The sequence below is a fragment of the Pseudochaenichthys georgianus genome, chromosome 17, assembly GCF_902827115.2.
Source record: "Pseudochaenichthys georgianus chromosome 17, fPseGeo1.2, whole genome shotgun sequence".
Classification (NCBI taxonomy): Eukaryota; Metazoa; Chordata; class Actinopteri; order Perciformes; family Channichthyidae; genus Pseudochaenichthys; species Pseudochaenichthys georgianus.
The window spans coordinates 23,766,916-23,792,978 of record NC_047519.1 but is presented as its reverse complement, the minus strand read 5'-3'; the positions used below and the strand labels follow the sequence as shown (position 1 = coordinate 23,792,978).

Genomic DNA, 26,063 nt, shown 5'->3' with positions numbered 1-26,063 from the left:
ATGCGGACAGATGTCAGCAGAGGGCGCTATCATCATATACTCGCAAGCACACACAGGCACACGCACATCTTGCCCAGCTAGCTGTAACCGGCTAGCGAGTCTGTTGTCGAGTTGACACCCTCCTCCCCAAACCTCGGCAGCAGCTAAGCTGCACAGTCGACATGGCAAGAAAATATCGCAACAATTTCCTAAAGAAAGATGAAAATCTTCCAAGTCTTTTGGAATGAGTGAGTAGTTTTGACGATGACTATGGATTTGTCCAGTGATAATCTAATGCTATAAACCGCATGTTTTGTTTTAGTCACATTTATGACGCATAGCTATGGATAGTTGTTGCTACCGCGGATGGTAGCTAGCTAACGTGCTAACCACTAGCAGAGGGAGGAGTAACGTTATGGTTTGTTCGCTAGGCTGTTACTTGGGTTAGCCGTTGTTGAAAACGGGATGGAAACACAATCCACAATGAGTATGAACATTCTGAACTCAATAAAATAAACGTGTCTGGTGAAACTAAACATATTTCCAAGGCAAATTGGTTTTGAATGCTATCGTTACATAATCTCGCTGTAGCAAATCCAATGGCTACACTTTCCAGTGTCACTGGTTCTGCCATAGCTATCGTTTCCTTGACCAACACACAATATAGTAAATAATGTTCTGAGCTGTGCAATTGATTCCTTGTCACATCTACATTTCTTATAATTATGTTGACACATGACCAACCAATAATAGATTTTTATAAAATGAGAGCATTACGTTTTCTATGTTTTAATCGGACGACGTTTGCTTGCTAGCGAGCCTAGCCAACTAGCCACCCATAGCTTAGCATGCTAACACTGAGCTAACGTTACCTACAATTAGCTAGCTAACGTATCCCTCAGATACATTTCAATGTGTGTATAACTAAACATTTATCTAATTACAGCCACAATAGAAAACTAGTTTAGCAAAATTAAAACTATTGGTTGCAATATGTTTTACAACTCTAATAGCAGACGATAGCTTTATAACAAGTTAGATAGCGCAGAGGGACTTGGTTGTTAGCCTCCTCAGGACCCTTTGTCCACAGTCACAGTGGTTACCAGCTCTTCTTAGTAGGCCACACAGCAGTTGTTTTGATCCTTCTCCGCCGGTAGTTTACTCTGTATTTTACAAATATGTGCTGCCCCTCCTATTTTTTGTTTGTTTTGTGTTACGACTGAACACCACATACCGGCAGTAACGATTATCTAAGGCAAATATTGTTTTGATGATATATTTTCCTTTGTTTAATATAGTATACTACCATTAGCCACTGCCTGTTTAATGCATTTCTTAACTGAATGTGCACTCGTACAAAACACACCCATGCCGGACTGTTGGAGTACAAATTAAAAAAAGAGTAATCAACGTGATTTTGAATTGTATGCACATTTGTCAAAATCAAGGGATGTTTGCACACTTCTAATGATCTTTCTCTCTCTCTTTTACAGTATTCATCGTGCGATGTGATCTAAAATCCACAATGTGTGAGGACATTTAAGAATAATTGAGTTCGAAAGAAAAATCTTGATTCCAGTGGAATCTTCCATATATATATTATTATTAGATTGTTTTTCTCTGTGTTAAAGCTTACACACATTTACACACTCGTCCCATCAACATATAACCATGCCAGTGCAAGCACCACAATGGACGGAGTTCCTGCTGTGCCCAATCTGCACACAGACATTTGAGGAGACTGTTCGGCGGCCCATCAGCTTGGGCTGTGGACATACTGTCTGCAAGATGTGCCTGAACAAGTTGCACCGTAAGGCCTGTCCCTTTGACCAGACGGCCATCAGCACAGACATCGAGCAGCTACCTGTCAACACAGCCCTGTTGCAGCTGGTGGGGGGCCAGGTAAGAGTTTTTATATTTCCACACTTGTTTGGCAATTTGGGACAAAGATGTTGTGTTGTGTTGATATTTAAACAGTCTGCCGGGACATTGTTGCAGCTAGCTTTTGATAAAAATAACAGCAGTGATGTTTTAACAGTTTAAGATACCATATCTATCTTGAATATATTATGTGTTTGCAATATTTGTGTATGGATTGCATTAGGGTGCTACACACAGGCTATTACATGATGCTCATAGCTTGGAGATTCCTTTTATGAGTCATACACCAGCCATTGAGCAATTGCTTTAATTATGTCGGTTTACTGAGTGCTGGCACAATAGTTGAAGCTTTATTTTTCTGTGGTAGTTTTTTAACCAACGGCGTGAGAAACATTTAATGGTGTTTGGCTTTTGTTGGCAAAGTTACCTGGTATACACTGTTTAATAATGGATAATGTCAGTGCGTCAACCATGAGCCGGTTATGCGTCTGCTTTAGCTGCTGGAGGTGTCTTGTCTCTTAGCTTAGTGCCTTGCATCTATGTGGTCCTACATATTAGTACCCAATCAAAAAATATAACTTCAAAATACATTTTTTTAATAATAGTTATTTACGTTTTGTTGTTGATGTCAATAACATCATTTATCAAATACAATTCCTGAGAGCTTCAGGTTGGTTTGGTCAGTAAAAAAGCAAAAGGTCAAATGTAAAGATTGTTAGTTAAGTTTTTCAAATGTTGTCATTGGCTTCCTAAAAAATGCACATGCATTGCAAATCTGGTAAATTGTGCTTGCCTTGCTACAAAGTGTGATACCATATAGCAGCCTGAGCAGGAAAATACAAACATGATGAGAAATGCTCTCCCTACGGTATCATTGCTCTTTTAAAAATGATCTTTATTAGCATTGTCAACTGGGAAACAAGCAGTTCAACAAGCCACAGCGTAGAGAGAATAGAGCAGTACAATACAGTGATTCTTAACATGTTAAATATTATTCATGTAGTCAGTTATTTCCTTGTTTTGACCATAATGTCAGTATGGTTACCAATGTACTTGAAGAATCAGTGCACATTAAGTTTTATTTATTTATGTTTCAGTAGGTAGTAGGGGTGTAACGGTTCACATAAGTCACGGTTCGGTTCATACCTCGGTTTGGGGGTCACGGTTCGGTACGGGTTCGGTACAACAAGGAAAAGCAAAAAAAAGTCCCAAATGCGTTTTTATTTAACAGTAGTGCAAGTTTTGGTATGAAAATAAGGAACATTTGGAATCATTAACTGTATTACACTGTTAAAAACAAACCACAAACAGTACCACACACACTCAGATGGCCATATTATTTATATTGGCTGATGTCAAACAAAAAGGTTAAATCAGCTGTACAACTAAAAAGAATGTCTTGAAAATATAAAAATAAATAATAAGAAAGTGTTTCAATCACAATCAATAAAAGGCAATACAGAACTGTATAACATCTCCTGATGTCAAAATATAAAATAAATACAATGATAAATATAAAATAAAATAAAATCTGTACCTTTAGGAGCAATGTCTAACATGTGTAATTAACTTGTGAGTGTGTGAGGCCATTATGCCGAAATAAAGGTACTCAAGCTTTACTCTATTTTCAAGTTTTTCTTCAAAAAGATGAGTTTGTCTACGTTGTCAGCAGTGAGGGCAGATCTGTTGGCGGTAACTATGTCACCTGGATCACCTGCCGTCGAGAAAACCCTCTCGCTGGGGACTGAGACTGACTTGGATGTGCTTGAGCATGTTTGACGTGTTACCACTAGCATACCGCACCGCTGTCGAACAACGCCGACACACCGTCCTCGTCCGATCCACAACTCGCACCCCATCATTGTTGTAGTCCACAGGGAACCTGAAATGTTCCCACACACCTGATTTAAAAGAAGCAGGTGGGTCTTCTAGCTCCTGTGTTGTGTGAACTCGCCATAGCTACTAACTTTTCTTCTTGTATTGTGTTCGTTTTGTTGTGTTTTGTTCTTGTTCTTCATTTGTTATTTACGGGCGGCTGGCTTTTAGGCGCAATACCGCCCCCTGGATTATATATAGTGTAATAATGCCCTGAGTGAGTGACAGACTTTTTTCCCACTCGAAAAAAAAAAAGGCGTATTCGCCGTGTGACTGCATGTGCCGAACCGTGACGGTACGGGACGAATACCGTTACACCCCTAGTAGGTAGGGTGTGCTGCTCCGAGTTGGTCGATTTTTGTTGATAAAACAAAATGCCTGTGCAAGTTTAAAATATTTTACCATAACATTTCCTTATGGCCCTTTTTCTGCCAACATCTACCTGCATGTACACGCATTGGTATTTAAAAATAATTGGATCATTATTTAAAATTGTACTAAAAGACATCACCTATCATGGTGGCTTTTGGCTAATTTCTCCCTCTCTGTGTGTCTTGCCTCAGGTTCCTAAGGTTCAGCCAGTCACCTTGATTACTAGTCCAGAGGACTCGCAGCATTATGAGGAGGCCCGGCAGTGTGTGGAGGAGCTGGCCCTCTACCTCAAGCCCCTCAGCAACACCAGAGGTACACATACACAACACAACCTGATTCTGTTGCTTAAAAACATGCCTATAACATTGCTTGCAAAGGATGAATTATAAAAGAGGAATATTAATTGAATATGAGTGTATGTTCCCTCAGTTTACCAGTTTTCTAATCTCTCACCAGGTGTGGGCCTGAGCAGCACAGCCCAGAGCATGCTGAGCCGACCCATGCAGAGGAAACTGGTAACTCTGGTCCACTGCCAGCTGGTGGAGGAGGAGGGCCGCGTTAGAGCCATGAGGGCAGCCCGCTCTCTGGGGGAGAGAACCGTCACCGAACTCATCTTGCAGCACCAGAATCCACAGCAGCTCTCTTCCAATCTGTGGGCTGCTGTGCGTGCAAGAGGATGTCAGTTTCTAGGGCCAGGTAGGTTTTCCATCACCTGCAAATAGGAAAAGCACAATTAACATTTTTAGAGGAAGAGGTACGTACATTCTCTGTAAAAACTCGCTTAGGCATTCAACTGTTACTCATGGTTTTTATGTTTGTGTTATTTTCTCCCCTAGCCATGCAGGAGGAAGCTCTAAAGTTGGTCCTTCTCGCTCTAGAGGATGGCTCTGCTTTGTCCAGGAAGGTGTTGGTTCTCTTTGTAGTCCAAAGGCTCGAGCCACGCTTCCCGCAGGCCTCTAAGACCAGCATTGGCCACGTGGTGCAGCTCCTTTACAGGGCCTCCTGCTTCAAGGTATGCCCCTGACTGAGACCCGGAAGAACTTTTGTGTCAAATAGTTTGTCATGTCGTACTGCTCCACAATAGGGCCCGGTTTTGCTTTTCAGTCATGAAAATGTTGTGAAAGACACAATAAAAGAGATCCCTGTAAAGGAAGAGGAAACCGAGTGGGGGGGGGGGAAAGGTTGCCTTACGCTTTCTTTCGTTCTCTGTTGCTACCTAGGTGACCAAACGTGACGAGGACTCATCCCTAATGCAGCTGAAAGAGGAGTTCCGTACTTACGAGGCTCTGCGGCGCGAGCACGACTCTCAGATAGTTCAGATCGCCATGGAAGGTGGACTGCGCATCGCACCTGACCAGTGGTCTTCTCTGTTATATGGAGATCAATCTCACAAGTCCCACATGCAGTCTATCATAGATAAGGTGTGTAAGATAAGATGTGTTTTTGTTTGTATGTCATGTTTTTCCCACAGAAAGACACATTTAATAGATTGTGCACTTTTACTCCTACAAAATAGATCTGTTCTGTCTCTAAACCTCTCACAGCACTAACTCTCTGTTTTTATGTGCTTTTTTTACAGCTGCAGACCCCGGCGTCTTTTGCTCAGAGCGTCCAGGAGCTGACGATTGCGCTGCAGAGGACCGGAGACCCCGCCAACCTCAACAGGTTGCGTCCCCACCTTGAACTACTGGCCAACATTGATCCCAGTCCTGGTAAGAAACAAACACACTTTAACAATCTTGTTCTTGTAGTAAAGGGAGAAGTTATTCATTCATTCTATAATGTTTAACATGTTGGAATCCAAACCGTGACCTCTGAATTTTCACAACACATCTCTCTCACACCTTCAGTAATATCCCTGTATATAAATGTGTTTATGCCAGAATATTTTTGGGATATGCAAAATCACTACCAATTGAAGTATTTAGATTAAAGTCTTTTTGCCTCATCTTTTGTTTCCCCAGATGCTCCCCCTCCCACTTGGGAGCAGCTTGAGAAAGGCTTGGTAGCGGTGAAAACCGTGGTGCATGGCCTGGTGGACTTCATCCAGAACCACAGCAAGAAAGGAGCTGACCCTCAACAGGTCAGTTTATGCCTTAGACCACAAAAAGGACTGTGCCCCATCCTATGTATGTGGCTTAATGAATCCAACCGTCATCACCATCATAAGAACATCCAATGTTTGCTTGTGTTGGCTTACACCTTACTAAGAGCTTATAATAAATGTTACAATTGACAATTAATTTGTCCAGTATCACCCAGCCCTAACTGTAATGTCAAATATCTCTGCTTTTTCGTTGTTGGTCTCTGTTTGTTGTTGTGCTAGACAACATCTTAAAAAGGTTTCAACATAATGTCACAAAAAGTCATGTGTTCTATATTTTAACAATACTTGATGTCTCTCTTTAGCCGCCCCAGCACAGCAAGTACAAGACATACATGTGCCGTGACATGAAGCAGAAGGGAGGCTGTCCTCGCGGAGCCAGCTGCACTTTCGCTCATTCTCAGGAAGAACTGGAGAAGTGAGTCTGACACATATCAACATATAGGATTTAAATAAGACTTAGCAGTCGGATTCTATCAACACCCAGTTTTCCTCATACGTCTGAACTATTTTTTATGTTTTGTCAGGTATCGTAAGATGAATAAGCGTCTGGCAGCTCGCCTTCCTGGCTCAGGTGGGCTCATGACAGATGATGGCCTTCCTCTTGATGTAGCAGTGACTAGGAAGCCCTCCCCACTCACCAATGGTAGCGGTGGACCCTCTTTGCCTCAGCTTATTGCCCGCGGCACAGAATCAGTCCCGTATGAACTGTTGCGTAAACCCATGAAGATGGATGGAGGGAGTCCCAATGCCCCAGGATCACCACCAGATGGGTGAGTGAAGCATTTTCTGTACATTTAATTATTTCTCAGTAAAACATCAGGCAGCCAGGTGCCAGGTGCCATGACGTCTGCAGATATAGAAATGTTGCATTTCCATAAATGAAGTAAAACGGAAATAAAGGAAATGAAATTTTCCATATTGATTGAATAAAAGAACTTTGTGTCAGCATAGCGTTGCCTGTTAAATATAGGCAATGCAAAAATAAAACCGTAAACATTTATATTAACACTTTTTGACATAATTTATCAACTGATAATTCATTGGTAAAACTATTAGTTGATCATAAGTCAGTAAATACAGTTGCTGGAACTGTATGGCACACAGTGGTTGATCATTTACGACTTTGATTTAACCTGATATTTGTTCCTGTAGCATGGATCCAATGATGCCCAAACCTGGTATGCCACCACATGGCATGGCCCACCCCAGGATGCCAGTAGACCACCTCTCTGGGAAGCACATGCCCGTGGTAGCCAGAGGCTCGCCAGTGTACCCCCAGGCACCGCATCCTGATATGTGCTACGACGCTCGCCCGCCACCTTCTGCTTCTCAGTATGACCCCCCACAATACCCCTCAGGTAGGTGTAAAATAATCTGAATGCACAACGGGATCCTATGTCTGTGTAAAGAAAGTGATGTTTATGGTTGTTTTGCTTTTTATTTCTCAGGGTACCCCTACCAACAGCCACCCCAGTATGTCCCTCGAGATTACATGCGTAACCCTCCTCCCCCTAGTGAGTCAGGACCTGCTTACCAGGACCCCTACCCTGGCTACGGCCCTCCAGAGCGCCCCTACCAGGCCCCTCACTCCGGTCCACCTTTCTCTTATCCACACCCTCCACACCATGACCGAGGTCGTCACGGGACCTACTCCGGCCCCCCACCTCCCCCTCAGCCTTACCCATCTCAGAGGGATGGCATGGTTAGAATGAGTCCCGCCCCTCTGGATATGCCCCCACCATCAACAGGACAGGGCAACTCCCTGTACCACCAGGAGCCCAGTGGCCGCGATAGATACCCTTCAGATGGCTACTACACAGCGGGTGCCCAGCCTCCACCCATGAGGACTTATGTCAGGGTGAGTTGGTTCAAATAATTCTTCATTTTAGCCATTTGCTTTTAACTTTTTGTGATAATAACCTAGTTTCAAAACACTAAAGTATTTGCCTGCAGTTCACAGTAGTGTGTGTGTGTGTGTGTGTGTGTGTGTGTGTGTGTGTGTGTGTGTGTGTGTGTGTGTGTGTGTGTGTGTGTGTGTGTGTGTGTGTGTGTGTGTGTGTGTGTGTGTGTGTGTGTGTGTGTGTGTGTGTGTGTGTGTGTGTGTGTGTGTGTGTGTGTGTGTGTGTGTGTGTGTGTGTGTGTGTGTGTGTGTCTCAGGGGCCATCGTACAGCGGTTCTCAGCCCAGCCTGGACTACCTGCACCGACGCCGGCAGGAGCTGTTATCCCAGCTGGAGGAAAGGAAGGTCATCTCCCCTCCACCCTTCGCTGCCTCCCCCACTCTTCCTCATTCCTACCCCGGTGATTATCCTTCAGAGGTAAGCACTAAGTGAATTTCATACTAGAGATGCACTCATTTTTTAAAGACTCACCTGTTGGCTCGATCGCCTCTCCTCCCATAAACTATAGAATACACAAACATTTGTGTAACTTTACTATGACATTTTCACTGTATGTTAATAAAAAAACTGACTAATTAATAACTTGCATGTACTCCACAACGGTACCAAATTATAAACCGCAATTTGATATATTTAAAAATGAAATAACGTTTAGTACATGTAAGGATGACGCCACTTTTTCTGTATGTTCTGTGTTTGCAGTACGGCGAGGAATCCAAAAACATGGTGAAGTGCAGAGAACCTGACTATGCAGGGCAGTACTCTCCCTGGTCCTGTGAAACCATTGGCTCCTATATTGGAACAAAGGAACCCAAACCCAAAGACGTAATGGTTCCTGGTTCCATGGAAATGATGGTGAGTTCAAATGAAGAACCCAGTAACTATATCAGGATGACAAATTAAAGAACTTAAAGGGCAGTTTAACAATGTTACAAGATTGCAAGAAGCTATGAAGGGTAAATAACCTGAACAAAATACAATACTGACCGGTTTGAAAGTCACTCAAATGTCTACATATTCTTAACCTCTCCATACCTTTGTGTCTAACAGAATGCGGAGGCTAAGAGTCTGAGGGAACAATCGCTGGAAGCCCCTCGTAGGGGTGCAGAAGTCAAAGACGATGACCCTATTATTCCATTTGGCCCCCAGCCCACTGTTTCCCGCTTCGGAGCCATCTCCCGCACCTCAAAGACGGGCTATCAGACCGCAGGCCCTGTGCAGGCTATGGCCTCCACCCCCCAGAACCCAAGCTCTAAACACATGGCCATGCCAGGTAAACAACTGTGTACAAAACAACATTAATGATAGACCCATTTATATCAAGTATGTATGTTATTTTTTTATACATAGTACACATTTTCCCTATTAATGTTCACACTGATCACCTTTTTAAGTTGAATCTTTGCAACATTTCTCATAGTTTGTTCACTAAAGTTTGGCATTATTAAACATGTCTGATAACCGTTTGACCTCCTCTCCCACAGCAGAATACCCATATGGAAGCCATGGAGGATGGGGTGGAGCTTCATACCCCTCCCACCAGACAGCCTCCTCCTCTCAGGGACACTTCAGCGAGCGGTGAGGCCTGCATCTGTTTATCTTTTGTAATGTTCATATACTGAGACGAATAACACTTGAAGGAAAATATCAGAACTGCATGTAGAAAGGTTAACATTTGTGGCTTATACATATAATTATAAAGCAGTTGTTTCAAATTCTTAATGTATTTCCCCCTGCCAGGCTACCTATGGCAGCTACAGACAGAGAGCAGTTAAAGATTGAGCTGCAGCAGGTCAACCAGCAGATCAACCAACAGACCCAGATGCGCAGCATGGAGGTGTGTACGCTCTCTGACTAAGACCCCCCAGGAAGGCCTGTAAAGTAGCAAAAGAATAATCTACAAATGTTTAAATTCCAGACGTGATGACAAATGTGTGTATTTATGTCCCTACTGTCATTTAAAATGACAAGTGATGTGATGAATCTAAGCCATTCTGTCTAGTCACTATCAAAATATAGTCAACACAGTCATATCCAGTTTCCATTTCACACTGCAGCACTTTGGACTATTGCCAAAAAAATCCAAATTGTGTCCACATCCTCTTAACTTCCTGTCTCACTGTTACAGACTGCCAGTAACTCCATGCTGCTGCAGAGGGAGGCAGGCCAGCCGGGCCAGGCCGCAGCTCAGCAGCAGAAGTGGCCAGCAGGAGGCGGGAGCACAACATCTGTCTCCAGTGAACAGCTGAGCATGGAGCTCCACCAGGTGGAGAGAGAGATCGGCAAGAGGACCCGCGAGATGGCCATGGTAAGAAGGGGGGGGTGGGCTGTTGGAATTAATTGGGGTGAAACAGTTTGACTATTTATGGAGAGAGAATTTGGGATCTGGGGGGTGGGGGATATTTCAGTATATCCATCTGGATCGATAGTCAATGCTTAATATCACAGCCTCTGGACAGTACACATGAACCACTATTTAAGCATCCCAACTGCTTCTCCATGAGGAATCTTTGTTACAATATACAACTCGTATTGGCACCAGGACACATTTAGTTGTTGTGGTATGGGCCACGGATGGAGACAAAATAGGGTTCAGCTGGATCAAATATTTTGTCACAAACGGAACACTTGCAGAAGAATGATAAGAAAAGAACAGGGTTTTTTTTACCAGAAACTAAGCATATTTTATCAATGTCCAAACCAGGAAAACCAAGTCGCCCACGATGTGCAGCAGTACAAGATGAAACCCTCAGAGAATGGACAACAAGATCACAAGACTCAGCTGGAAGAAATCTCCATGGCTCTTGGGTGAGTTAACACGCACTTGAACATAACATTGTGTATTTCCCCTGATTGTGGTTGCATTAACCTGACCTCCTTTTGTCCTCCTTTAATTCAGCGAGGTGTCAAACGGCTCTAGCAGTCTGCAGGACAGTGCAGTGGGCGGGTCCATGCTGTCACTGACCAATAAGACGTCTGCGATGAGCCTGTGCTCTGATCCAGGTGCCACTGGTTCAGAGATGCAGAAGAATGGCGTCGTCCATTCCTGCTCTTAGGCAGCACACACACACACACACACACACACACACACACACACACACACACACACACACACACACACACACACACACACACACACTCAAGATGCTCAATTGAAAAGCATGCACAGGCACACATACACCCATTCTATTTAGAAGATGAGCAGTATCTGCCGTGATATGAATTTTCTTTCTTTTTGTTCTGTGAATGAGCTTTTTTTAATGACTTTCCTTGCCTGGAAACCAGAGCATATGATAACATTTCTTGTGTGTTAATTTTTTTTTGTTTGTACTGGGATAATAGATTAACAAGGCTCACAAAATATATACCAGGAAGAGAAAATGGTGGTGATGTTGACAGTGGTATTGGTATTACATTCTAAAAAGATAGGCCTATTCAATCCTTAACAAACTCAAAACATATCCATGTATTTGATGGATCCTCCCTAGATAAGATTCTTGGTTTAGCTTCCATGTAGACGAAGGGTTGGATAACAAGGAGCAGATTACCAAGCACTCTGAGAAACTTCTCTGTAATCTGACGATATATGAAGGTATTGTAGGAAACGGCAGAAGTGTGTCACTTGGTACTCAACCCCATCATCGTAAAAAGACAAAGGTGGTTGTCCAGATGTAGATGGTCTGAGGAGGAAAACACAGTATAACGTTCCACCAGTACTCGGCAAGGTGTGACAGGAACTACCTTCACATGCACGTCCTCACCTGCCACAAGAAGTATGATTTTATTAGTGCATTTTATGAACACATGTCTGTTTCATACTTGAGAGCCGTATATAATATATTTAATTGAAGCATTCTGTTTTAAGGATTGCAGCAAGTCTTTTTGATAATGAGCTTTCCACATGTTTTCTATAAGGGAATCTATTATGTGCTTCTCTTGGTCGTGGTGTGACCTGATGTGGTTCAGTTGCAATGCCTGAGCTCCCAGCTGATTTATGCCATGAGATTTTTCACAGCATGCTCAAAAATGTAGGTTTTTTTTGGGTGAATGCACATGATCAGACTGGAGAGAGAGTACATCTGTCTTCCTCAGGCATCAGGTGAATGTTGGTCTTTTATAACGCAGGCTAAATAAGGATTTCCCTCCTCAGAGCTTCTTGTCTGGCCACACAAAAGGCCTCCCCATTGGGATTATCTTGTCATTTGTTCTCCTAACTTCTATGAAGTTGCCTTCCCTTGTGTTTTTTGTTAAATGTTGTTTTCTTTTTTCATGCTTTACGTTGTTACGATTTGGGGTGTGGCTTACCTAGTGAAGGCTTTTTAGAGCTTAGCTGAACGTGTGTCGTCATGAAGTTGTAGAAACCCAGATGTTATGGTTTGCACCCTGTAGCTGTCATTATGAGCTAAACAGTACATTTCAAATCATGTAAACAGCTGAGAATATGACTGTTGGTTACTGAGAGGTAAACAAAACCAACTTTCAAAGATAGATTTCCAAATATTAAGCAGTTGGTCGATTTAATATGTTAATTTATAACCCGTTGAGTATAAATCCAGCACCTTTATTGCTGAGTATTACATGATTCAATGCACATTGTCCTCTTTACACCTGATGTCAACATCACCACCATTACCACAATTCTAGCTCTTCCTCCATCATGTAAACTGTTTACTGCTGATGCTCCACATTGAGCTCTTTGCCTTTTGTAAACAATTAGCATGGTTGGCTACAGTTTTACAGCTCTGCTGAGAGCGAGTGAGTCCTTGTGTTTGAACGGTTGAAGGATAGAGGAGACGCTCTGGGTCAAGTCATTTAAGTTTAACGTTGGGCCTTCGTCTCGGTCAGACGAGGGGTCCAAAGTAACTGACAGTTTGACAAATCCCCTGATAACTGATGAGTCAAAAATAATAAAGACACATTTTTTGTGTCTCATCTGAACTGTTTGATGGGCATCTCTTCCAATTTGTCAGCGCCACGATAATGGATGTTTGGGTTTTTCTTTTTTTAATTTCCTACCACACTTCAAGCCTCTGGCTGCTCCTTGCTACATTTATTGTTTAGGTACACAGCTCACTTATACATATGAGTATGTATACATACATTAATATACTAAAGCACTATTAATGTGCCACCTCTTATTTTACTCGCTCAGCATTTATATTAAATGATCTCTACTTAGAATCAGCAAAATGTTGTTGTTTATTTTTGTTGTTTGATTTGTTTTCTGTCCACTGGTTGCCAACACAGACTTTATCCTTTCCCAGACGAAGGACTTCTGTGCGCATTGATGTGTGTTCACTTAATCTTTTGTGTTCAAACAAAGATGTTCTTTATAGACTATGCTTCCGAAGAAGACAACATTCTGTAACTTTGGAAAATGAGACGTTTTGTGTGTGCTAGAATGACTTGTAGAAAATGTACCCTTAAGTTTTTTCTCCCCTCAAAGTGTGCTGTACTGGGTGATAGTTTTAAGGTATTAGCAAAGTGTTGGGGTTTTATTCCCACCCCTGCCCCCAAGAGGATATTCAGGAATCCCTGATGACAGGTTGGCCTTAAATCCTCTTGCTATGCTCTTTAGCTGCTTTAGGAGCAAGAGGTCATCGCAAAAATACTGATTAACAATAAATTGGCATGATTTAGAGTCGTACAGAGGGACTCTATTAGACCCCCCCCCCCCTCCCTTTTGAAAATGTCTTGTAAAACAGCAACATGCAAATAATGCAAATCGTAAGATTTGAAGAAAGTGTTTTTTATTATTTTTTAAGGAAATGTTGTTGACCTAGCTCGGTTTGTAGTTCTTTTCTCTTTCTCTTGTTTTTTTGTTTCTGCAATAGTTGAGTGAATTTACTGACCTGCAAGTCTTACAGTCTTTGATGCATCATCGACCTGATGTGTAGTCAACAGCTAAGAGTGACATTCACACAATAGTGTTCTTATTTGACAAGTATTTACAATATATTGGCCCACCAGCTTAATTGTGCTGTTAAAATGCCATGAATTGGCAACACATGGTGTTCATTTAATGACATTTCTCACTTTCTGAGTGCAAGTCAACCAAAAAGATCACAATGCTGATTCTAACTGATTGTCCCTGCAGGTCTGAATGAGCCTAAAACGCCTTTAGCTTATCAGAACTGCCATACAAAGACGCATGGGGTGGTTTACTACAGAGAAAATAGCAAAGATGTTCATTTCAGTCTCTTGTGTGTTTTTGTTTCCGAGTGGAACTGCTGCATCGACCCCTCATTTACACAACCAATTAACCCCTCCACTCCCACCCTGACCACTGAACTCTGTTACTGCTGTTCGAGGCTCACATTTTATTCCCTAACTTTCTGGGGAAATTCGCAAATGGCTATTTTATATGATTACTCCCTTGTAAAATATCTCTTAAATTAAGGTACAGGTTTGATTTCAGCAAGAAAAAAGTTTTTATATGTATATTATACTCCATTAAGGAATGTCTAGAATTATCTTCCTCCAATGTGGATGTAGCCATTATTACGCCATTTTATGACTTTGTAAGAGAATTCACTGTGTGAAAATTGGTTTGCATTTTTGTATAATACAATCTGCTTTTTTTTTCGTTTGATACGAGAGGGAGGTCAAACTGGAAGTTTGAAGAGAGAAAAAATGAACCTGTGAAATTGAGAAAACAAAGTGTAACTTATGTACAACAGTGATTCTAAGCTGAGGGGAAAGATTAAATGATATTGCTAACTCTGAATGTTTTTGTCATTGTTTTTATTTTTGCTTTTAACAAAGAGCAACCCCAGCTGTCAGTTTCTATGCAGTATGAAACTGATGGAAAAGTATGAAAAATGTGGTTTTATTTTGTAATTTCTATGTCTGGATAAATATCAGAGTATTGCAAAAATAATAGAATCTAGACTTTTGCCCCTATTCTTTTTTCTAAGAATTCTTTTTTTTCCTACAAAATAAACAACAGAATAACTGTTTTAGTTTTGCAGCTTAAATAAAAAACGCTGTTCATTTACACTGTCTGGGTTTGGTGTTATTTGATTTTTATTGCATAAACTACAGTCTTCAAATATTTCCAATCTTTTACAACATAAAAGCATAAACAGAATGTTACAATCATGTTGACATTTGTGTTTGTTTTTTTACAATAGCCATTAGTTGAGTATGGTCTGAAAAATTACTGAAAGTCTAGAAAAGTAAGGACTATTTTTATATTCTTGATTTGTTTTGGACTCAATCTATATTATTGTCAATTTGTTTTTTTTAAGTTGTTTAAATACAAGAAATTTGCTTAGGTGAATGGGTGCAAAACAGTAAAATAAAAATAAAGCAAGGATTGCAAATATCAAGAAATCTAACTAGAACCGCAGAAAAAAATACTTAAAATGGACACAAGGAATACATATAGATATGAGAAAATACAATACAAATATGAAGTAAAAGTCGAAGAGTTTGCCATTTTAAGAAATGGTAAAATATGCAAATGAAACGGAATGTACAAAGCTTCAGTGTACAATTAACTAATATCTCTGGGATAACATATTGGCATATGCCAATATGTTATCCCAGAGATATTAGTTAATTGTACACATATCCCATTCAATATGTTACAATTACAAAGCTAGTATGCCACAGGAGAAGAACTCCCTTCTTTCAGCAAAAAATACAAACTCACTTTTCTTTTTAAATGTTCTAACATTTGTTACTCTACGTGTGTTGAATCCCACGTCACATGTCTTCCATCATGCAGGCTTCCCAAAGTAGCCATGTCTGACTCCTCCAGCTGGAACCCGAACACCTGAGTGTGAGCGAGGAGAGGACGAGAAGAGAAAGAGGTAACAGGAATTAGTGAACATTAGTTAGAGTTGGGACTGCCCCACTGCCTGCTCTCCTGAGAGAGACCTACAATCGGTAACTGTCAGTACATTTCACGATAATAGTTTTATCAACCTATTGACATTTATTAGTATCATCTGCTGCTCAGGAGAGCAGGCAGTGGGGCAGTACTAACTAATGTACTCTAATGTCATGTCATTTTCCAAGAGAAAATCATGGAGTGGGTACAATTCTGAAACAATACATATTTGATAGTTATGCTCAGGCCTGAAGTTGAATAGTAGATTTAAATGTTTGTTAATATATCATGTTATGGCAGTTTTTAAGATGCATATTTTAGTTATCTCAGGACATCAGAGGATATTTTTGTAAAAAAGCAGCACAACGTACAATACTACTAACACATACTTTTTTCTTTATTTTGTGTGTTAAACTTTTGCAATTTTCTGAAATGTGTTTGTGGCTGCTTGATTGGTCCATCAAAAATATAATTAATCGTCCTTAACCTTTCTTAAATTCTTACGTTTTCTTTATTATCTTAAGTTCTACTATCAAGCAAACGATTCTGTAAAGCATTGTCAACTCACTTGACAGTTTTCTCGAATTCTCTTCTTTTTGGTGGATTTGGGTATTGTAACAACTCCATTCTAAAGATGAAGGAGATAAAACAATTGGAGACATAGGTGTTAGGCCAGTTTAACTCCAGGCAGGCGATATCTAAACATCATGACAACCTGAATACTCCAGCGGATGCAGATCTGAGCGGGGGTGTGTCCATATTTTTCTGCTATCTGGAGAACAGTTGGGTTTCTGAGGACTTGTCCCTTAGCCAAAGGAGAGTAGCCTTCAAACACAATTCCCTCCCGACGACAGTAACCCATCAGCTGATTGGACTGCTGGAAAGGATGATACTCCACCTGTTGGGTCATACCATTTTAAGGATGAATCATAAGCAAGTTTACATTTGAAACTACATCACTTTCGCTGTTGGTAAATACATGTATTTCAAAGCGTCTTGTACATGAATATTTGAAAGTTATTGATGTGGGAAAGATGAATGATCTCCCCTGAGCTGAAGGCCTCCATGGGCTTTTTTCCGTAATCTTATTTAGGTTTTCCAGGAGAAAAAAAACCTACCTGGTTAACATGTGGCACAACACTACAGTCTTCCTTTAATTCTTCCAGGTGGTGGACTTGAAAGTTGCTCACTCCAATAGCACGGCAAACCCCTATAGTGACACACAGGGATACTTCACAACAATCCTGCTTGCTGAAGTCACTCATTACATATACTTTTTCAGACATGATCTTCCATGCTCTGTACCTTCTTTATAAAGTTCCTCCAGAGCTCTCCAAGTCTCAGCTCTCATCTCCCTATTTGAGCAATTACATGACTGCAATGACTCTGGCCAGTGCATCAGGTACAGATCTGAAAAAGGGGGCAGGTAATTAGAGAAGAGAGAAAACAGATTGCATACGTTGTTGAATGAAAAATGCCATGAAAATATGGAGCAAAGAATTCACAATTATTGAATTCTTGGCTCTAGAATAACAATTATTCTTTGAAAAAGTACATCTCCCATAACAGGTTAATAAAAGAAAATGGGTGGTATTGCAATGATAACATAGACAACTTTATTTTCTGATTAAAATCTCTTAATCAATCACAAACATACCGAAATAATGCAACCGCATCTGTGAGCAGGAGTCAAGGCAGGCCTTCTTTGCAGCTTTGTATCCGTAGTCCCCTGGCCACAGTTTATTGGTGACCCACAGATCACTTCGTGGTATTCCACTTTCTATGATAGCCTTTCCCAGTTTCTCCTCGCAGCCGTAGCGTTTTGCTGTGTCAATATGGCACACGCCACACTCAGTGAGTGCATACACAATGGCATCATGAGAGAAACCGCCATCATGTGATGTGCCTGGTGAAAACAGAGAAAAAATACCAAATATAGGCAGCTATACCCAAAAAAATGTCAGTTCAATTGAATGTTTTGAATAGATTTTAAAACATTTAATTGTTGTCTTTGCTGGGAGGGCTGAGTATAACCAGAAACAGTATTGCCAAAGCACTATATGAACAATAACTCTTTATTCAGAACATTGTAATTGCAGGTATACTAAATATGTATTTGTTTAGAAAATAAATAAATAAAGAATTTGTATTGTTTCTAGCATAAAGACAAAAGTTGCTCTGTGTGTTGGAATGGTTGTCATTTTTTAACATTAGTTTGTCCCCAGAATGGCATATTGAAACTAATAATAATAATAATAGTGAATAAAGCAAAAAGGTATAAAGTATAAAAGCATACTGTAGTGTTTTGTATGTGCATTAGAGTAATGTGACAGGTCAGTTATTAACTAAAGTACAACTTACCCAGTCCAAGTATTGGAATCTGCAGACCGTTGGAAAGTGGGACTTTAGGAAACCTCAGGTGTGCTGCAAGAGTCATGTTCCTCTGTGCAGTGTTGAGCAACCTGAATAACAGAAGAAGTGTTATTCTTTGCTCCACTGGTAAAATCTGTAGCCTATGTAATATCCATTACAACCAACCCGTTACAAACGTTTCATCAACGTAACACATACGACACTAAGCCTTATTATCATATATTTAAAACAGTCTTTGTCGGAAGCTGTAGGAATTTGCAAGTTTCTGGTTTTGTGAAGTTTTACCGAAAGTGTTTTCGGTTCTTTCCAAATCAGAGTACACCATAGACTGTATATATATAGGAGTACACATTTCAAACCAATGGCGTGAGTATCTATCTCTGTAGCTGGGGAGATGTTCCTCCAACGGGAAATCCAATCACATTACATTCACGCCTATGGGTAATGCCTTGATTTAGCAGAACAAAGATGGCGTCAGTTAAAAAGAAATACTAAATATGCCCACGTGAATGAAAACTCATGTACATGTCATTAACGTATGGAGTGTACACAAAAAAGACTGAATTAAAGGGCTCAGTAAGTTGGCGATTGTTCAGGTTTTCTAACAATACAGCGGTTCATTTCCTGAGCTGTGATACCCACACATGCTCCGTAGCGTTAATGACACAGCTCTCTTCTTTCAGGCTCTTTAGTCAGAGTCAGTCAACATCAGTGTTGCCAACTTGGCGACTTTGTCGTTAAATTTGGGCGGCTTTCCAAACCCTCCAGCTACTTATTTTTGTCAAAAGCGACTAACGACTGATCTAACGACTTGTAATGGTGTTATTAGGACTTTTCTGGTGTTTGGAGACTCACGTATTGTTCTGCAGTTAACGAGCTGCCGTGAGCCCCTCAGCCCTCCCATAGTAGTCACAGGCGCGCAGACTCACAGTTGCCTCCCGGCTCCCGCAGCAGCTCAGCTGCAGTCAGAGCAGAGAGGAGACAGCCACACTCTTCCGCGTCGAGACAGCTTCAGTCACTTAATCACCTCGTCCACTGTGTGTGTGCCTCTCTGTGACAAGCTAAACATCCACGTAGGTCATCGTGTCACAGTCTAAACTGTATTCACAAAAGTACAGAAAGGAGTGGGAATCAAACCCTGAGTTTAAAGGATGGTTGAAGACATTTATTGGAGATGACACACGGGCATACTATACTGCCTTTATTGTAAGGGATATTTCTACTAAAAACTACTAAAACTATTTCTACTTTTTCTAATAGAGACATTTCTGATCTACTGTCGTTTTGATCCTTGAAGGGGGTGGAACCAACTGGATACAGCGTGGGAGGCGGGGCCTCATTCATTCCTATGAGAGTTGCTCAATGGCGCATGATGACAAAATGGCCCAACTTTTGAGAGAGCGAAACGTCACAGATTACCCGGCATGCATGAGAAGTACCCGTAGGCCCAATCCCAAACCACTCCCTCGACCCTACCCCTCCGTGACGGAGTGAACTCCGTATGTAGCCACACTCGCAGCTCAACGAGGCTCCCTCCTGTCAGATGGAGGGAGTAAATACAGCAGCAAGCTTTGGGACGGCCTCCCCTCTCTCCGGCAGAAACAGGAAATGCCGTAACTTTATGTAACAAAGGTTTCAAATCAGCATCTCTTAGACAAAAAATATAAATTAATAACTCAAATAAAACTCCATCATCTTTCATTGTGTTTCAAAGCTCTTTTAGTTTTAAACCTGATGTTTATAAGCTTCTTAGTTTTTGCAACGGTCTGTAAATATACACAACTTTATAATAAAACGCACATGTTTACCTTTTTCTAGACTAAACACAGGTATTATCCTAAGTTAAAAACATATGAGGTTATCATGAGGTTATTAACATCGCAGTTTATCAGTGGATGTTTGCTGGAACTACTTGTACACAGCGTGTTTCCTGACGGACACACACAGCGTGACTCCTCTCAGGTAGAGACCGGTCTCAAGTCAGCATCGCTGCAGACTCGGGCTGAAGTCGAATAGTCCATTTAGCTTAGGAACCTTCCTAAAGGAGTGAAATGACCCGGAAGTCCCTCAGTGGCAGCCATGATAAGTGCCGTTCGAATTCTCTAGAATGATAGGAAAGGAGGTTTCAAACTTCCTTTATAACCTCCTTTAGCTTAGGAACCACTGGACCTCCCTAACCCAACAGGAGAAGCGAAAATGCTGCCCCACAATGCCTTGCAGCCGCAGCATTTGCCGTCACTCAACAGTCGGCCGTTCACAGAAACAACCGATTATGACCGAGAAATGATATCATGAAAGTTACGGTGCTTATTAAGCATTTTAAAACATAGGTGGTAAGTTGCCAAAGTGCTTTGTTTTGAACGTTCATCAGTATTATAATCAAAAAGAGAAATATGAACGTTAGTTTTTACTGAAATTATCAAATAAAGTCAACATTTCAGTCTTTACTGAGCTGTGTGGAGTTTGTTCAACTTTTAAAAGATGTTTGAATGGTGATATACACAGTGATAGATGGTAAGGACTAACGTTTATAATAAATACATTTGTATTGATTTTAAGATCTTTAGTTCATACAATCATACGTATTGGGATCATTGGTATTAATGTGGACCGGAGGGAGAGGGTGACGAGCATAAGTTTCACTTTCCTTTTTTATTTCAATTCCAACTTTGGTCATGAAGAATATGTTTCTCTGTTGTCCACGTTCATAAAGCAAAGCAACAGCATCAGAGCACGGTGCAGAGTCTCTATGAGTTTACAGTAGTCCCTCGTTCTTATAGAGAGGCGAAGTCACGCCCATCTACTTCCGGCCCATGGGACCCCGGAAGCGAAAAATTAACATTGAATTCAATGGAGAGAGAACACGTATCTTTTGATCCCGTTTGAATTGTGCCACGAACTACACATATGATGTTTGTCAATCTTAAACAATAAGTTCCATGTCAAAAAAGTCACATTTTGTCGTAAAACTGTTGAAATATAAGACTATGAAAAATACGCGACTACAAAGACTACAAATCCCAAATCCCATTCTGGCTCGCGTAAGTGATGTCACAGGCGATAATTCTCCAAGTGGTTGCGACTCGTAATTAAAGCGAAGAAGAAGAAGAAGATCTCATAACTGATTTATTCCCTCCAATAAATAAGAGATTGCTAAAAATAAATTCACTTTTACAAGATGCATGTGTGCTTTGTACCAGGTTGTAATCACATAAGTGATCAAACCACTTGCTCGTTCTATCGCTTCCCGTCTGATGAAAGGACCAGGAGTCGCCGGATCAGACATCTCAGGTAATATACATGTTGTGCATGGAACACAGTCAAGTTAGCTACCTAGCTAGTAGCGACGAGTAGCGAGCACGTTAGTTAGCATTACATTACGTAGCCTTGTCATTTTTAGTAGCCTTACCATGAAGTTATTATTTTATTACATGAAGTAAGAGTAAGAGTAGATGGTAAGCATTTCGTGAAACATTTGAAGAGTAGCCTACTGCGCCATCCACCGGGTGCTAGGGAAGCAGTCAGGGAGAGTCGAAGGCAGGCAGGGAGCTTTGCATGACAGATTCTTCTGGACGTGTTTCATTGTGATGACAGTAAGGGTGAGTCAATCTGTTTGTTGGAAAGACAGTAGTTGAGTGATTACTGAGAGAAAATTATTAGAAGAGATAATTATTCAAAGTGTTACTGTTGTGTTACTTTAAAGTGTTGTTACTGACCTTTTTCTCTTTTATTTCCTTTCCCTCACCTGTAACTGCTGAGACCCTGAGGAACATGCACACTGACCTGCTCTGGCAACCTGATTTCCACTGTACGTAATAGTATTTGGTTATGGTATATTATTTATATACATCAAAGGCACAATGCACCCCCCAGAGACACACATGTATTGAGTGTGATATTTTGCATAGGTCAAGTGAAATCATCTTTACATACTAGAAAACTGTAGGAGCGGCAACTTGTTTTGAAATTGAATTTTTAATATCCGAAAATGAAGTTGATCTGTTTTCTTTATTCTTCTCTCTTCCCAGCTCCATCCATCACCGTGCTCTGTTCCTGCAGGTCCTGCTTGCTAATCATTATGCTCATATGTTTTCACACAATTACAAATAAAGTCAATGTATTGTATGACATGAAGTTGTGCTTCATTCGGAGTCAATAATACATTCATTCTGCCTTCATCCATTCTGCCTTCAACTGCACAATGACTGTGGACTGCACCGACATCCATTTAGCTGCCCCCAGTAAGATGAACCAAGCAAAGAGGGTCGCCATCATGCCTAAGGACATCCAGCTGCATCCGCGGAGAGAGGGCTTAGACTGACCTGAGACCAGCACACCCAAACACAACGGCTCTTTTAAGAGCCACCTACAGTTTCAAAGAGTTGCAATCCTACGTTGTTATAATGATCAAACCGGTTCATGTGTCACTTAGTTTACTGAACCGTGATGAATGAAAGAAATTAGTGAGGTAGTGGTTTACTGAAGTTACAAAGACATTACTATATGAGTAACAGGTCAGTGTAAACACAAGCTTCTGTCAATTATGGATCATTCAAACTATATACAAATTGTGAGAGAAACTTCCTGCTCAGCAATGTTGATGGAAGAAATGGAGGCTGGAGTCCACTTTATATCAAACACTGAGTTTAATGAGAGCCAACGGCCGTGAGTGAGCTCAAAGCGTCTACACAACATGCTATGAGAAAACCCTCCAACTCACTGAAGCATTACACAGAAAACACAGACGATCTACCGGAGAATCCGGGAGGGGCCTCTATTTCGCGCGTCTTCTGATCGATAATCACAAAAACACATGGATTCAGAGACAAAGACAGTCTGTTAAAGTCTTCTGGCAGTTAGTCACAGTCCCCCAACAGGAAAGCGGAACCTTTAACCCTTTAACCTTTAAACCTTTAAACCCCTGCTCTAAGTTATGGCAGACCTATGTGAAACACAAAATGCTTTTTGGTACAAACACTTAAACAAAATATTTCCCTCACAGATCCACGCTTTTATCAATTCATTGATAACCAATTAACATTAGTCTAAGAATATTTTCAGTCACTACTTGAATCAAATAAAACGTCCTCAGAGTTGGGTGGATTCCTCATTACATTAATTACATCAAAAACAGAATAAGATTGGAACAGCCAATCACAATGGTTGATACAGACAACCATAATAGAAAAATCATCTTTCTTCAGTGTTTGATTTCTTTTGTCAAAAAGCACAATAATAACACATATGCAATACAAAAATATAATAGTAAAATATATGTTTCAAAAAACAAGATCTTTTATCATTTATCCCTCAGTTAATCTCATTCATCAAACACAAATTCAAATTCAGCTTACATCTTTAAAGATTTACTTCAAGGCAATTTCATAATTAAAACACAATTAGAATGTAGGATTATAAGAAATCCAATTGAGGTATAAAATCAGAATCATTAGGGATTCAGTTAAAAATTCACAGTTAAGGTATAAATTCACAGTGATGAATCGATCAATCTGTAATCTGTAAAGGTACAGTGTCCTCAATCTTTAGCATTACTTTTCGTTTACTTCAATACACTTATTCAAGAGTAAGGCACTTTACTACATACATTTTATTCAAATACATTTGTTTAACATCTGAAAAGGAAAAGTTAGGCATTTTATTTCAACAACCTGAGGAAAGAAAAGTCAAAATATCTATTCGTTTGAAACCGTCAGGCAGGTAATTGTATTTACTGTATCAACAATGAGAGAGACTAGGCCCTCGTACTGTTAAGATTGCTCAGAGTCTGTGGGGAAAAGTTGTACCAATCCTCAGCCTCCTCGCTAATTCTGGATGCTATGTCCAGCTAACTAAACCAGCTTTCGTGAAAGGAATTGGGCTAAGCATGGGAGAATGCATAGATTCTGGCATATTTTGGCACAGCAAACAGTTGCTAATATTGCGTTCATGTGCGTAGTCTAACATTAAACTTGCTGCAGAATTAGTTTTAGTTCGTTTAAATGGAGTGATTTAAGGCCTTTTTGAAAAATCTACATCACCTGCTGAGTATTTAAGTGGAGTGGATAGAACATTTGTTTTTCTATCTAAATTTAGCATGCAGTAGCACCTGGATTGGGAACCTGGTAATCTGGTTTCCTCGTTGTACATTTTACCTGGTAATGATTAAGGATAGTAACATTGTCTGTTATAATATTAGAAATATCTTATTGTTCAATACATTATCAATCTGAAAATATCAATTAATTTATTTTGTTTAGTGTGAAAGTGTAATCTGATCTGACAAAATATATTTGTCACCACTATGTAACACATATCTGTTCATCGGAAATATAAAAACAATCATTAATTGTACATCTGTAATCATCTGGTCATTCAATTCAAATGTTATCTTTGTACAAGAGCTCGAAGAACATGTCCTCCTGACTCGTTCTCCTCCTCTCTTTATGACACAGAATGTCTGGTGTGTGAAGGCATCCCGATACTGTAGATTAGCACTGAGGTGCTGATTGGCTCAAAACTCTTCTTCACCAGAGCACCATATTTCAAACCCCCCAATTGCTCTGCTTTTTGTGGCTCATTCAGTGAGCACTTTATGATCTCCCAGTGAACCAGAGGCTCATCTGCCTGCATTCCTTCTGCTATCTGCTTGAGAGCAGAGCCTATTCCAAGTGGCACATCCAGATGCCACCCCCGTGATGGGAGAGGTTAGGAAGAAATCTGCCCTTCCAAGAACCATGGAGCCTCTGAAGCCATCGCTCGTCCTGCAGAGTTGTCTGTTTGGCCCCCCCCCCGAGCAGAAAGATGAAGAAGCATCCCATCCCATCAGAAAGTTGAAGATTAGAATCCTCTCATCTCGAAAGACCTCGTGCCTCCTTGCCCGTGGCTGGGGGTGCTCTCTGCAGCCAGAGGGTGTGACCCTCTCTCTCTGACCCTTGACCTTCAGAGCTGTCCTAGTGATTGGGTTAACACTTGATAGGGATGTTTTCCTGAGTGCAGACAACTCAAAGTAATGGATTAGCACATTATCATTCAGTTACAAAAATACGATAGGCCCCTCAGAATTATTTGGGAGCCTTCCTGACACATGCACATGCATACATGTAAGGTTTGTGTTAGTCATTTAACATGCAAGAATCATATACTCATCAGTCCAAAGCAGAGAAATGTTATTTTAAGTTAAATGTGAGCTAGTCCCTGTGGATATAACCCGTTCTCAATTATTCTAAATATTATATTAATTCACCATTTACCGTTTGATAAAAGATTAGTTTATCAGAAGTACATTTCCTCTTCCATAAACATAGGTTTGAGAAATGAATGTTTCAATATGAGATCAATTACTCAAATATAATTGACTCTCCCCTCCCTTTTCTTACATATGTCACATAATGTAATAACAACGTAGGAGTCTATTTAAACATGGTATCGTCTATAAGCTATTCATCGAGAAAACTCAGTATCAGCTGTGCGCAACTAACAAAAACAATTGTGAGAACCATATATTATGCAGGAAATGCACACCTTTGTTGAAAAAAAACAAAAACAAACAAAAACAAAGCATCTCTGATTTGGGAGGAACAGCTTCAACCCCCTTAACATCTGAGTCACCACTGAAGGCATAGCATGAATGATAGTGGGCGTCTGAGGGTGTCTTTACTGAGAAATGTCAAACAAATTCAAAACCTTACATTTGAAAACAGGTTTGCATTCCTCCACTTAAGGTGACGTTATCATTGGAAA

General features: G+C 40.6%; 2 protein-coding genes across 4 annotated transcripts; one reads left to right on the top strand and one right to left on the bottom strand.

Annotated features, from left to right (window-relative positions):
- The first annotated feature begins 90 nt into the window (after positions 1 to 90).
- Positions 91 to 14,840, top strand: rc3h1b (ring finger and CCCH-type domains 1b). Of its 2 annotated transcripts, none has more exons than XM_034105032.2 (20): positions 91 to 227; positions 1,473 to 1,881; positions 4,299 to 4,419; positions 4,564 to 4,803; positions 4,944 to 5,119; positions 5,328 to 5,528; positions 5,687 to 5,819; positions 6,072 to 6,190; positions 6,517 to 6,629; positions 6,739 to 6,984; positions 7,367 to 7,572; positions 7,663 to 8,072; positions 8,372 to 8,530; positions 8,816 to 8,968; positions 9,164 to 9,386; positions 9,601 to 9,691; positions 9,854 to 9,950; positions 10,242 to 10,421; positions 10,818 to 10,921; positions 11,013 to 14,840. In XM_034105032.2, the coding sequence occupies exons 2-20, from the start codon at positions 1,651 to 1,653 to the stop codon at positions 11,167 to 11,169; spliced, it is 3,360 nt and encodes a 1,119-aa protein (XP_033960923.1). In that variant the 5' UTR covers positions 91 to 227; positions 1,473 to 1,650; the 3' UTR covers positions 11,170 to 14,840. The 2 variants fall into 2 exon arrangements, with proteins under 2 accessions (XP_033960923.1, XP_033960922.1); XM_034105031.2 differs by having other exon boundaries at positions 92 to 227; positions 9,598 to 9,691.
- A 277-nt stretch (positions 14,841 to 15,117) lies between these two features.
- On the bottom strand, positions 15,118 to 19,581 carry LOC117462741 (glyoxal reductase). Of its 2 annotated transcripts, none has more exons than XM_034105041.2 (8): positions 19,179 to 19,581; positions 18,312 to 18,412; positions 17,608 to 17,856; positions 17,256 to 17,360; positions 17,069 to 17,160; positions 16,666 to 16,848; positions 16,519 to 16,578; positions 15,118 to 15,893 (listed from the first exon to the last, which is right to left on the bottom strand). In XM_034105041.2, the coding sequence occupies exons 2-8, from the start codon at positions 18,385 to 18,387 to the stop codon at positions 15,798 to 15,800; spliced, it is 861 nt and encodes a 286-aa protein (XP_033960932.1). In that variant the 5' UTR covers positions 18,388 to 18,412; positions 19,179 to 19,581; the 3' UTR covers positions 15,118 to 15,797. The 2 variants fall into 2 exon arrangements, with proteins under 2 accessions (XP_033960932.1, XP_033960933.1); XM_034105042.2 differs by lacking the exon at positions 19,179 to 19,581 and adding an exon at positions 18,609 to 18,715.
- Between the last annotated feature and the right edge of the window lie 6,482 nt (positions 19,582 to 26,063).

What these genes read in the sequence shown, in the direction of transcription:
- rc3h1b (XM_034105031.2), top strand. Translation starts at nt 1,651, where the DNA reads ATGCCAGTGCAAGCACCACAATGGACGGAGTTCCTGCTGTGCCCAATC. An exon ending in GCCCCTCAGCAACACCAGAG is followed by an intron (nt 4,420 to 4,563) that starts GTACACATACAC and finishes ATCTCTCACCAG; the next exon opens with GTGTGGGCCTGAGCAGCACA. An exon ending in CCCAGATGCGCAGCATGGAG is followed by an intron (nt 9,951 to 10,241) that starts GTGTGTACGCTC and finishes TCACTGTTACAG; the next exon opens with ACTGCCAGTAACTCCATGCT.
- LOC117462741 (XM_034105041.2), bottom strand. Translation starts at nt 18,387, where the DNA reads ATGACTCTTGCAGCACACCTGAGGTTTCCTAAAGTCCCACTTTCCAAC. An exon ending in GATGCGGTTGCATTATTTCG is followed by an intron (nt 17,361 to 17,607) that starts GTATGTTTGTGA and finishes CCCCTTTTTCAG; the next exon opens with ATCTGTACCTGATGCACTGG. An exon ending in GGAGGAACTTTATAAAGAAG is followed by an intron (nt 17,161 to 17,255) that starts GTACAGAGCATG and finishes GTGTCACTATAG; the next exon opens with GGGTTTGCCGTGCTATTGGA.